This window comes from Tympanuchus pallidicinctus, unplaced genomic scaffold (assembly GCF_026119805.1).
Source record: "Tympanuchus pallidicinctus isolate F22 unplaced genomic scaffold, pur_lepc_1.0 scaffold2, whole genome shotgun sequence".
In the NCBI taxonomy this organism is placed as follows: Eukaryota; Metazoa; Chordata; class Aves; order Galliformes; family Phasianidae; genus Tympanuchus; species Tympanuchus pallidicinctus.
In genome coordinates, this window is record NW_026294721.1 from 38,395,945 (window position 1) to 38,407,077 (window position 11,133).

The window sequence follows — 11,133 nt, forward strand, 5'->3', positions numbered from 1 at the left end:
AAAGCTCTCATTTTACATTTAGCCTTGTTTAAATCACATAATACATTTAATGGAAATCTGTTCAGATTTCTCAATTGTAACTAAAAAATGGTCCATTAAATATGAGTAAAGCACGTGTAAAACAGCTCAGAAATCAGTTTATTTATAGACAGCCACTAGAAATCATCATTCAGTACAGCTGCATCTACTAGGGTTTTTCTGGCATCAGTACTAAGTTTACCAGTATTCAACTCTATTAATCAACAATTAAAAAAGAAATATGAAATTACAGTTCTGTTTGGCAAGCTTGGATGTTAAAAATGTATTTTACCACTGCCAAACCCAGAATTATATCCAGGAATAGAAAATATAGATATTATTTATAGATTGGACACTGCATCCTTCAGAGTAATTAAGGAAAAAGAGTCAGAAAGGAGGAAACACTCTCCTTCCACTGTCAGGCTATGGCTAACAGGTTGAATTTTATCTTTAGATCTATGAATGGGAGAGAACTGAATAGAAGAAAAAGAATGCTATTATTTAGTGTAACATTAATGAGATCGATCCTACAATAGTACACCCAACTCTCATGCCAGTTTTTTCATTACATCTACAGAGCTAGAAAAGGTACAGCAATAATCATTAGAATGATACAAGAAAAGGAGAACACAGCTTAGAGCAAGATTTTAAGTAGGTTAATCTGCCTAAAAAAGACTAAAAAGTTGATACCTTCAGCAAAAATAAGAGATACAAAATAAAAGCTGTATAACTAAAAGACAAGGCAAGGGCAATGGTTGAAGTCAAATGAAAACAAGTTTAAACAAGAAATAGAGCACAGATATTTAACTCTGATTAACTGCTTAAACCAATTATCTAGGGAAATGCAGAATTCTCATCCCCTGATGTATTCACATGATGTCCAGAAGTGATACATTGCACAAACCACCTATGGGGCTTGACGCAGCAGTTAAGAGGGAAATGGAAAGGCCAACCCTTCATAGAACAAGCTAGACAACACAGAGATTCCTTCCAGAAATTAAAAAACAATTCTATTAACTTGTCCGTACTACTGTGAATAACTAAACCAAAGAAACATCATTATCAGGATAGCACACTACATCCAGAGCCACCATTACACGCCTCAGGCTGTCTCAGGTTCTTCAGGGTCTCAGCAGGCATGGAGCCAAAGCTCAGGATGCACTCCTTTCATCCCTAGAACACCTGTCATGAGACACCTTTGCTGAAAACTCCCAAAGCTTCTGGAATCCCTAACTGCCTAAACATAAGGGAACTGCTGCCCCAAGGGCAACATGCAATCAGATTACCGTAGAGACTGCAGTGCCATATATAACTGTTTGAAGTGAACTTCAAAGTATCCATGAAAGACAAAGGTCAGAATCGTCTTAGTTCTGCGATTTTCAGTTTTCAGTATTCCACATCATAACATCACGGGGGGCACTGGGAGTTTAACTGTTAATGCTCAAGTCCTGGATACCTACCCAGAAGAGAAGAAGAACTACATTCCCCAGGGAACTCTGCAGTCATGGAGAGGAGATGGAACTCCTGGCAAGGTCACCTGACGGGCTCTTTTTTCATCTGTTCTTCTTTGTGGCGCTGCTCCCACCTCCCTGCTGCTCAGCTGGACTGCACGTCTCACCTCAGCGCTGTGGTGAGGCCTATCCACCTTTCGGACACTCTCTTGCATTATATTTATTAGCTTCAATTCTGATTATATTGTATTATAGTGTGCTATCTTGCATTTCGATACTACATTTAGTAAACTAGTTTGTTTCTCCTCAGACCATTGCTGCTGTTTTTAATTATTTTGGGGTCCCTTGTTCCCTTTTTCCAGTGGCACGGATTTTGCAAAATCCCTCCGCCCCACTGGTCACAGAACCTGGCCGAACCAGCCCGTAAGCCACTGACAACAATCAAACAAACGAGCAATCAAACAAACAAACAAACAATCAAACAAACGAGCAATCAAACAAATGAACAACCACTTACCCCTCTCTGAAGATCAAAGCTTGCCAAGCCCTCCATAGGACAGAATCTCCAAGTGCAAACCCTCCCCTGGCGCTGGCCAGCCCTTAAATGCGATCATGCTGGCCACGAGTGAATTGCTCACACCTGTGCTCCCAGAGCTGGCTCTGCCCGTTCACCAGGTGCTCAATCACTGGTTCAGGCCGAGCCTTAATGGTTCCTATAGAATTATATACAGGTGAATATGTACAATTTGCTTTTGTTGATCTGCCACCCATGGATCTAAGACCTCAGCTTGGTACAATGCTAGATCCAAGGAGTGGTGACAAGTCTCCCTCTTGATCTATTTTCACTCTTTAGTAGCTATTGCCTAAATTTACTCAAAGTAGCTGTTAAGGGAATAACACCTGCGCTAAAGTAACCCAACCAGGTGGGACAAGACACTTCTCTGCTCCTTTAGCTGTAGGAATCACATTAGATATGTGATATTCTTCCTCTCTTCAGCTGCTCCACGTCCTGCCATGGGAGGAGATGGCTCTGTCTGCTCCTCCTTAAAAACAAAACTATCTGACCATCTGCCTTTCATCAGTTCTACTTCAGGGGTTTCATTTGTAATGACTTTGGTAGAAAGTGTGTAAGTATTTCTGAAGATCAGTCTTTACTGCCTATCTCTGATCAGAAAAATATCCATACCAGGAGAAGCAGAACTTTCACAATTCCCTAGAAAATAATTAGGGGAAAGGTTGGACATCTTAAAATAGCCACAAAATCCTCTCTGCGGGGAGGAATCAATACAAGCGGCATAAGGGATTGCCATTCTATCTCATTGCTGTCTTTTTAAATTTTGCTTCTTTTTCTGGCTAACCGTACTGCACATCTTAATTGCAATATTTTTATTCTGATGGTTAGAAGAAATATTTTAGCACAGTCATATGATACCAATTGACCTAAACATAAAGAATGCCTGGAATCAGATGCTATTCCTTGAATTACTTGCTACATGAGATAAAGTTGGCCTTTCAGCTGTAAAGCTTGTGAGATTTGTTCTGCTTCAATCAGCTCATTAATTCAAAGAACTTGAATTCAACTCTTAATACATCTTAATCTTTTAGTGGCATACAATGTCATGCTTTGTATTTCCTTTAAAGAAGGTAATACAGACTTTTTTATATATGCACATGAGCGCCCATGCAATTATTTCATAGTTACTTGATAGTACCTCTGCAACTTTCCAATTTAAGATAAGGTATGAATATTATTTCAGATACCTGAAAAGAGAAGTATGAAAACAAATTATCTTTATTGGAAGCACCATCACACAGATAAAATTCCCAAATTAACTGGAACTCAAAGCACCCTGATATCCAAAATACATCCTATATAATTACCACAATTTTAAAAAAATGCATATTATATTCATTTTCTATATATGCTTCATGGTTTCAACAGCTACAGACCCATAAGTTAGAAAACACACTGAAATGTACTGAGTTTATTAATCATGTAAAGACAGTACAATAGAAGTATTATTAAATTTAACTTCTTAGTTCTGAAACTGCTTGTTTTGGAACACATTAAGAGGAGGTCAACACAGGCACTGCAGTCTGCAATTCATGTATTAGATCGCCAATTTCACGAGGCCAAAACCGCACAGGCCCCGGCATCCGCTACCACAGCGCCCTCTCGCGGGCGCGGCGCAGCGCACACGGTCGCCTATCGCTGCAGGGCGGCGCGAGTGGACGGTTCGCACTCGGCCGTTGTTAAACGGGGCGGTGCACGTTCGGGTTCTGGCAGGCCGAACCAGCGAAGGGGTTGGGGGGCGACATGCTCCCCTCTCCCCCCCCGCGTCTCTCCCCCCCCTCCCCTAACCCTAACCCCCACCCCCCCCCCTTTGGGTTTTGCTGGGCTCAGGCATTCCCTGCCCTTGCCGAGCAGCGTTTTGCTATTCCACTGGCACTTAAGAGAAACCATCCAACAGCAGAACTGTGTCGTGGGGCTGCTGTAGGAGCAGGAGGAACTCTTGTCATGCTTGAGCATGTCTCATTCCAAAAGGATCGACTGCTTTTTCAGTAGAAAAAAGCTCAGTGGGGCCAGGCAAGGAGGCTCTCACTGCCCTTTAGGGCCACACGTGATGTGGGATGGACTTTGCCTTCCCTTGGGCTCAGGCACAGACAGTGTGTAGGCACCGGCTGCCAGCATGGGAAAGGATGAGGTACTTAGGCAAGAGCTGGGCCGCCTTCATGACATCCCACTCTACAAATCCTTTGTGGCAGGCTGGCCACAGGTGGAGGCCTTCCAAGCCCAACACGATGACCTGCTCATCGCTACCTACCCTAAGTCTGGTAAGTGGCTCTAGGGGAGATGGGGAGGAGAAAGATGGGGCACAGCTGGGTAGTTCACAGCTCCTACACTGCTGGCCCCTGTAATGCTTACCCATGGGCTGCAGGCACAACATGGCTGAGTGAGATCCTGGATGCAATCTACCATGATGGCAACTTGGAGAAGTGTCAGCGGGATGCGATCTATAACAGGGTGCCCTTCCTGGAGATGAAGATCCCTGGGATACTGAGCGGTGAGCATCTGAGGGCTGTGCAGGGAAGGAGCGGTGCTGGAGCGGGTGTGGGGTCAGGGTACTGATCCTCCATCCTGCAGGTGTTGAACAGCTGGAGAAAACCCCATCCCCACGGTTGGTGAAGACCCACCTGCCAGTTCACCTCCTCCCGGCCTCCTTCCAGGAGAAGGACTGCAAGGTAATGTATCGAAGCAGCTCTCAGTCTCTCTCCCTTTGGGGCACTAGTGAGGGGACACCACTGCTGCCCCCCCAGTCACAGCCTTGGCTCATTCCAGGTGATCTATATGGCTCGCAATGCCAAGGACGTCGTAGTCTCCTACTACTACTTCTACCAGATGGCCAAGATCCACCCTGATCCTGGCACACTGAGCGAGTTCCTGCAGGCATTCATGGATGGGAAAGGTAGGGGCTGAATTCCTAGACTCCCCTGATAAATGCCAGTGAGGAGGGCATCCTTTGCTGTGCCATTTTTCAGCTAACCCTACCCACATCCTGCAGTGGCCTATGGGTCCTGGTACAAGCATGTGAAGGGCTGGTGGGAGAAGAGGCACGAGAAGCGGCTTCTCTACCTCTTCTATGAGGATATGAAGAAGGTGAGGATAATCTGGAGGGAGGGTGTGGAGCCTACCCCTGCTGCCCCAAGCGATTTCTGAGGGAGTGCCAGCAGCAAGCATCCCCACTCCTGCTGCTCCTCAGGACCCATGGGGAGAGGTTCAGAAAATCCTGCAGTTCCTGGACAAGGAGGTGGCAGACGAGATGGTGGCAAGGATCCTCCATCACACCTCCTTCAAGGAGATGAAGAAGAACCCTACCAGCAACTATGAGACAATGCCCACTACACTGATGGACCACAGCCTCTCCCCATTCATGCGGAAAGGTGGGTTTTGGCTTGTGGTGTCTGGTGAGTGGAATCCCCAGGCCACACTGCAGCCCTCATCTGTGGACGCAGATATTTGGAGGGGCAGGTTTTGCCTCACATGCTTTCCTACCCCCTCAGGCATGTGCGGCGACTGGGCGAATCACTTCACTGTGGCTCAGAATGAGTGCTTTGACCGGCACTACCAGCAGCACATGGCAGGCTCGGATCTCTGCTTCCAGATGGAGGCATGAGGGGTGCACATTGTGGGGGCTCGGCAACCAGTGGGGAGCAGGCACTGGATTCCTGCTGCAGCAGTGCCAGACTGGGGCACACTACCATTCGTTTTTATTACTGTAATAAATTGCAATAAACAGAATATTGCCAAGAAGCTCAACAATTGCTCTGTGAGTGGAAAAACCCCAAAGCAGCCAGAAGGTACCCACTGCCCCACAGTACCTCTTTGCCTAGGCGTGTTTATGCCTCTGAATTGCTGCAGATTGCTTTGCAGAGTGGGCAGTAGCAGGGCAGAAATATCCATTGCTATTTTACCAGCCTCAGTTTAGCAGGGCAAAGGCAAGAGGAAACACCTCGTGCCCCACTCAACTCCAGCACCCATTCACTGGCATAGTGACATGGGATCATCCCTGCTAACCCACAGTTGCAATGCTTCTGCTCAGGCATCACTGGGGTAACCTGCTCTCCATCCCTTTGCCATCAGGGATTTTGCTCTGGAGCCTCAAATCTCACATCTATGCCATTTCCAGCTTTGTTTTTTTGAGTTTCCAAAATAGTGAATTTCGGTACTGAGGAACATCTCCACGTGTCTCCAGCTGCTGGCTTTGCCAAAAAGATATGCAACCTCCCTCCCAGCACAGTGCGTCTCCCTTAAATTCTTTTCCCAGCAGTGCTCTGGCTGCTGCTGGCACTGCACTTTTGCAATTGTGTAAACTTTAGACCCTCCTTCTGGGCACGAGCCTAAGTGCTGTGTCATAGCAGTGAGCCCCATGCAAGTGTCGCCCTTCCCCAGCTCCATTTAGGATTGGGTGCTGAGCTCGGCTCATCATAGGTGCTGGACTCACCCCTCAACCCGCCTTCGGCTCCAGACCCTGCACGCCCTTTCCCTCCCCCAGTGACGTCCCCATTCCCAAGCACCTCCCCGCGCCTCCATCTTCTGTGTGGGGAAAGGAAAACAAAGCCCCCCGTGTCTGCTGGCAGAGCATCCCTACTCTTCGCGTCAAACAGCAGCAGGTAATGAGCAGCCCCCAACCAGCCTCTGAAACGCTAAGCCTCAAGGCCAGAGGGGCTCAGGAGGGGGAAATCTGATTTCCCTGCCAGCTGCAGAGTGTTGGCTAGCCATTTGCTGGTTGATCTCTGCAAGGCTAGCTTTGTGGGGTGGTGCAGGCCCTAAGAAATGGGTTTGGGAATCTCTACGATCACAAAAGGGGTCTAGAGACAGATCCAGGTCTTTGGTTTGCCAGATGCATCGGTGTGTCATGCCACCCACACCAACACAAGGAAAAGGACAAGTTATCCTTCAGGACCTGCCCTTTGCCCAAGGGGCAGCACTCACTTTTCTCAAAACTCTTCTTCTGCTGCCCCAAAAGCTGATGCCAGGCAGGATAATGGGCTTTTTCCCCTCTTAGCACCCTCTTTTTCCCCACCTTTGGCAGCAAAATTCAGGGGTTCCCAATATACCTCACAGGAGGCAGGTGCCACTTCCCAGGACACCAGCACACCAGACAGGGTTTCCTTCTATGGCCACTGAGCTCAGCAGGAATTTCAGGGCCTGAACAGGGATGAGGTGGCCCTGTGATGACCACACTGCTATCCTGTGTCCCTTGTCCCCATCAGAATTGGCACAATGGATGCCTATCTGCGCCAGCCCTGGAGCACTGTGCATGCCATCCCCATGGTTACTGCCTTTGCTCAGAACTGGGAGAGAGTGGATAACTTCCAGAGCCGCCCTGATGACATCGTGGTGGCCACCTTCCCCAAGTCTGGTGAGCAGCCTCAGCATGGCAGAGGGGCCTTGCATGGGAAGATTCAAGATGCATTTGAGTGCCTGTGATGAGTTAGGGCAGGAACAGCACCAGCCAGAACCATGTCCCTTCCATCCCAGGCACCACATGGATCAGCGAGATCGTGGACATGATCCTTCAAGGTGGTGACCCCAAGAAGTGCAAGCGGGATGCCATTGTCAACCGGGTGCCCATGCTGGAGTTTGCTGCCCCCGGGCAGATGCCAGCAGGTAGTGGGCTATGGGCAAAGGTTACCCCCAGGTTGGAGGGGCCACACTGGCTAAAAAGAGTGGGAGCAGGTTGTGGTTTTCAGGTGTATCCTGCTAGTAGTAGGAGTGCTTTTTGTAGGCACAGAGCAGCTGGAGGACATGCCATCCCCTCGTATAATCAAGACTCACATCCCAGCTGCCATCTTACCCCAAACCTTCTGGGACAAAGGCTGCAAGGTAACAAAGTTGGAGAGGACATAACAGGAGGGACTCTGCAAACTAAGGGTATGACCAGCCCTACTAGCACCTTGCAAATCCCCATGTGCCACCAACACCAGCTCCTCTGCAGATGATCTATGTGGGCCGCAATGCCAAGGACGTGGCTGTCTCCTACTACCACTTTGACCTGATGAACCAGCTGCACCCTCACCCAGGGACATGGGACCAGTACCTGGAGGCTTTCATGGCCGGCAAAGGTGGGGGGGGGACCCATAGGAGCATATGGGGATGCTGAGGGTGCTGCCATGTGGTGACGTCCATGGCCACTCTCCCCACACAGTGGCCTATGGTTCTTGGTTCGACCACGTGCGGGGCTACTGGGAGCGCCGGCAGGAGCACCCCATCCTCTACCTCTTCTATGAGGACATGAAGGAGGTGAGGGGCTGGGGCTGATGGTGGGGCTGAGGCTTGGTGGTACTGGGGTTGAGCACCAGCCCTTGCCTCAGGATCCCTGCCGGGAGATTGCCAAGGTGGCCCAGTTCCTGGGGCGGGAGCTGACGGAGGTGGCACTGGAGGCCATTGCCCGTCACACATCCTTTGAGGCCATGCGGGACAATCCCAGCACCAACTACAGCGTTATGCCCTCCCAGATCTTGGACCAGAGGGTCTCCCCCTTCATGCGCAAAGGTGAGCAGCCACAGAGGGCTCCCAGGCCCCTCATCTCCTCTGGCCCCGCTCACTCCCTTCTCACCCTCCCAGGCATCACCGGTGACTGGAAGAACCACTTCACCGTGGCCCAGAGTGCGCACTTTGACCAGTACTATGCGCAGAAGATGGCGGGCACCGACCTGTGCTTTCGCACACACATCTGAGATTCCTTCTCCTGTCTTAATTCCACAGCCTTGTATCATCCACCCACGCCCACGGGACCACCTGAGCAACACCATGTGCTCTTTCCTCTTTCTTGGTGCTGCTAGAGAGAAATAAAGTGTCCTTGCTGAGCCCACTCTGTGTGCTGGCTGCTGCATCGCTGTGCTTGCCTCATCCCTGTGCTTGCCTCATCCCTGACACACCTATGATCATTCACCAGACTGGGGCCACCGAGTTCAGTACTCATGAACTCCGAACTTCCCTGGCGCTTGCTCCTCCTTCCTTGTATGTAGACTGCTGACAAACATTTCCTCCCACACACACTCTGTCCTCCTCACTTCTATTCCAGAGCTTCCGCTGGACCTGAGCCTCCCTGTCCTCTGCTGCTACCTTGCCTGTGCCACCCCCCCGGTGTCACCATCCTGTTGCTCTCCCGCTGTCACCATCCTTGTGCAGAGCGCACACTGCCAGGTGAGGCCTCCTGCCTATACTCAGCCCCTTGGAACTGTAGGTGCCTCATGGGGCCAAGTGGGCGGGGCTGCTCAAAGACTTATGGGACCCAGCCCCTGGCATGACAAGGCATGGGGTTTGGGCTCTGCAGGGGTGCATACAGCACCCCAAAGCCTCCTCCATGGATGGCAGCTGCTGCAGGATGTTCCCAGGCCTTGTCTCCATGCTTCCCTCCCTAGATAGGAGGAGAGGAGTGGTGCTCGGGGTGGTGCTTCTACTACCCAGGACACCTTTGGGGCTCCACTCACTGTTCTAGAGGCTGCAACTCTCCAGCTGTGCATGAAGACTGGTACCCACAGGCCAGGAGGACAAGGGGGTCCTAGGCTGCTCCCCCAAGCAGCTGCCTCCCATAAGTCCTCCATTGTCCCCATCAGGATGGCTACGGTGGACAGATACCTGCGCCAGCCCTGGAGCATGGTGCATGGCATCCCCATGGTATGCGCCTTTGCCCCAAACTGGGAACGGGTGGACAACTTCCAGAGCCGCCCTGAAGACATTGTGGTGGCCACGTTCCCCAAGTCTGGTGAGCAGACCAAATCCCAGCAGTGTGGTGGTCCTGGGGTCAAACATGTGGCACGGCCAGGACCTGCTATCTTGGGAAGGCGCATGTGGACTTTCCTTTCATCCCACAGTACTCATTTGGAGTCTGGGGACTTTGGTGGTGCTGAGAGTCTCTTCAATACCTTCCCCAATGGGCCAATTTCTCCAGGCACCACCTGGGTCAGTGAGATTGTGGACATGATCCTGCAAGGTGGCGATCCTGAGAAGTGCAAACGGGATGCAATCACCAAACGGGTACCTATGTTGGAATTTGCTGCCCCTGGGGAGATGCCAGCAGGTAGGGGGGGAAGGGCTCATCTGGGGGCACCCCACCAGGGGCTGTGCCCAAAGGCACACAGGAAAATCCTTTGTGGTCCCCAGGAACAGAGGTGCTAGCTACCATGCACTCACCCCGTGTGGTCAAGAGCCACTTGCCTGCACATATCCTGCCCAAATCCTTCTGGGACAATGGTTGCAAGGTAGCCCTCAACTTCAGTCTTCTCAGCACTGTATGTAGTGTTCAGAGCCTCACCACTGGAGAACCAGGTGCTGTCACCAGCCTCTTCCACAGATAATCTATGTGGGTCGCAATGCCAAGGATGTGGCCGTCTCCTTCTACTACTTTGACCTGATGAACAAGTTGGACCAACACCCAGGAACATGGGACCAGTACCTGGAGGCGTTCATGGCCGGCAAAGGTGGGGGGGAACCCATGGGAGCACACGGGGACACTGAGGGTGCTGCCATGCACCCTCATGGTTGCTTTCCCCACACAGTGGCCTATGGTTCTTGGTTCGACCACGTGCGGGGCTACTGGGAGCGCCGGCAGGAGCACCCCATCCTCTACCTCTTCTATGAGGACATGAAGGAGGTGAGGGGCTGGAGCTGATGGTGGGGCTGAGGCTTGGTGGTACTGGGGCTGAGCACCAGCCCTTGCCTCAGGATCTCTGCCGCGAGATTGTTAAGGTGGCCCAGTTCCTGGGGCGGGAGCTGACAGAGGTGGCACTGGAGGCCATTGCCCGTCACACATCCTTTGAGGCCATGCGGGACAATCCCAGCACCAACTACAGCATTGTGCCCTCCCACCTCATGGACCATAGCATCTCTCCCTTCATGCGCAAAGGTAAGCAACCTTAGTGGGTTCCCAGACTCCCTGGATCCTCTGGCCCCACTCACTCCCTTCTCATCCCCCCAGGCATCACCGGTGACTGGAAGAACCATTTCACCGTGGCCCAGAATGCGCACTTTGACCAGTACTATGCGCAGAAGATGATGGGCACCGACCTGTGCTTCCGCACAGAAATCTGAGTCTCACACACCTTCAGATTTCTGCTTTTGCAAAAATAAAAGAGTTTTAATTCTGCCTTCCCACTG

General features: G+C 50.8%; 3 protein-coding genes across 6 annotated transcripts in view; all 3 read left to right on the forward strand.

The window, feature by feature from the left end:
- Window positions 1–5,781, forward strand: part of LOC128080619 (sulfotransferase 1 family member D1-like) — a 948,073-nt gene extending 942,292 nt beyond the window's left edge. Inside the window, exons 1-7 of one of the 2 annotated variants that reach the window (XM_052683003.1) lie at window positions 4,058–4,304; window positions 4,409–4,534; window positions 4,615–4,712; window positions 4,810–4,936; window positions 5,033–5,127; window positions 5,231–5,411; window positions 5,532–5,781. In XM_052683003.1, coding sequence (XP_052538963.1) covers window positions 4,160–4,304; window positions 4,409–4,534; window positions 4,615–4,712; window positions 4,810–4,936; window positions 5,033–5,127; window positions 5,231–5,411; window positions 5,532–5,644 — 885 coding nt within the window. In that variant the 5' untranslated portion in view covers window positions 4,058–4,159 and the 3' untranslated portion in view covers window positions 5,645–5,781. Of the gene's footprint in view, window positions 1–4,057; window positions 4,305–4,408; window positions 4,535–4,614; window positions 4,713–4,809; window positions 4,937–5,032; window positions 5,128–5,230; window positions 5,412–5,531 lie in introns of those variants that run through there. The other variant, XM_052683004.1, reaches the window with a different exon arrangement.
- A 738-nt stretch (window positions 5,782–6,519) lies between these two features.
- LOC128080620 (sulfotransferase 1B1) lies at window positions 6,520–8,845 on the forward strand. 2 transcript variants are annotated; one of them, XM_052683006.1, is made up of 8 exons: window positions 6,520–6,641; window positions 7,245–7,393; window positions 7,513–7,641; window positions 7,760–7,857; window positions 7,970–8,096; window positions 8,180–8,274; window positions 8,346–8,526; window positions 8,599–8,845. In XM_052683006.1, exons 2-8 carry the CDS (start codon window positions 7,255–7,257, stop codon window positions 8,709–8,711), a joined length of 882 nt encoding a protein of 293 aa, XP_052538966.1. In that variant the 5' UTR covers window positions 6,520–6,641; window positions 7,245–7,254; the 3' UTR covers window positions 8,712–8,845. The 2 variants fall into 2 exon arrangements, with proteins under 2 accessions (XP_052538966.1, XP_052538965.1); XM_052683005.1 differs by lacking the exon at window positions 7,245–7,393 and having other exon boundaries at window positions 6,521–6,641.
- Window positions 8,846–9,061: 216 nt separating this feature from the next.
- On the forward strand, window positions 9,062–11,127 carry LOC128080617 (sulfotransferase 1B1-like). 2 transcript variants are annotated; one of them, XM_052683001.1, is made up of 8 exons: window positions 9,062–9,180; window positions 9,594–9,742; window positions 9,929–10,057; window positions 10,141–10,238; window positions 10,331–10,457; window positions 10,536–10,630; window positions 10,702–10,882; window positions 10,955–11,127. In XM_052683001.1, the coding sequence occupies exons 2-8, from the start codon at window positions 9,595–9,597 to the stop codon at window positions 11,065–11,067; spliced, it is 891 nt and encodes a 296-aa protein (XP_052538961.1). In that variant the 5' UTR covers window positions 9,062–9,180; window position 9,594; the 3' UTR covers window positions 11,068–11,127. The 2 variants fall into 2 exon arrangements, with proteins under 2 accessions (XP_052538961.1, XP_052538962.1); XM_052683002.1 differs by lacking the exon at window positions 9,062–9,180 and having other exon boundaries at window positions 9,636–9,742; window positions 9,852–10,057.
- The last annotated feature ends 6 nt before the right edge of the window (window positions 11,128–11,133 follow it).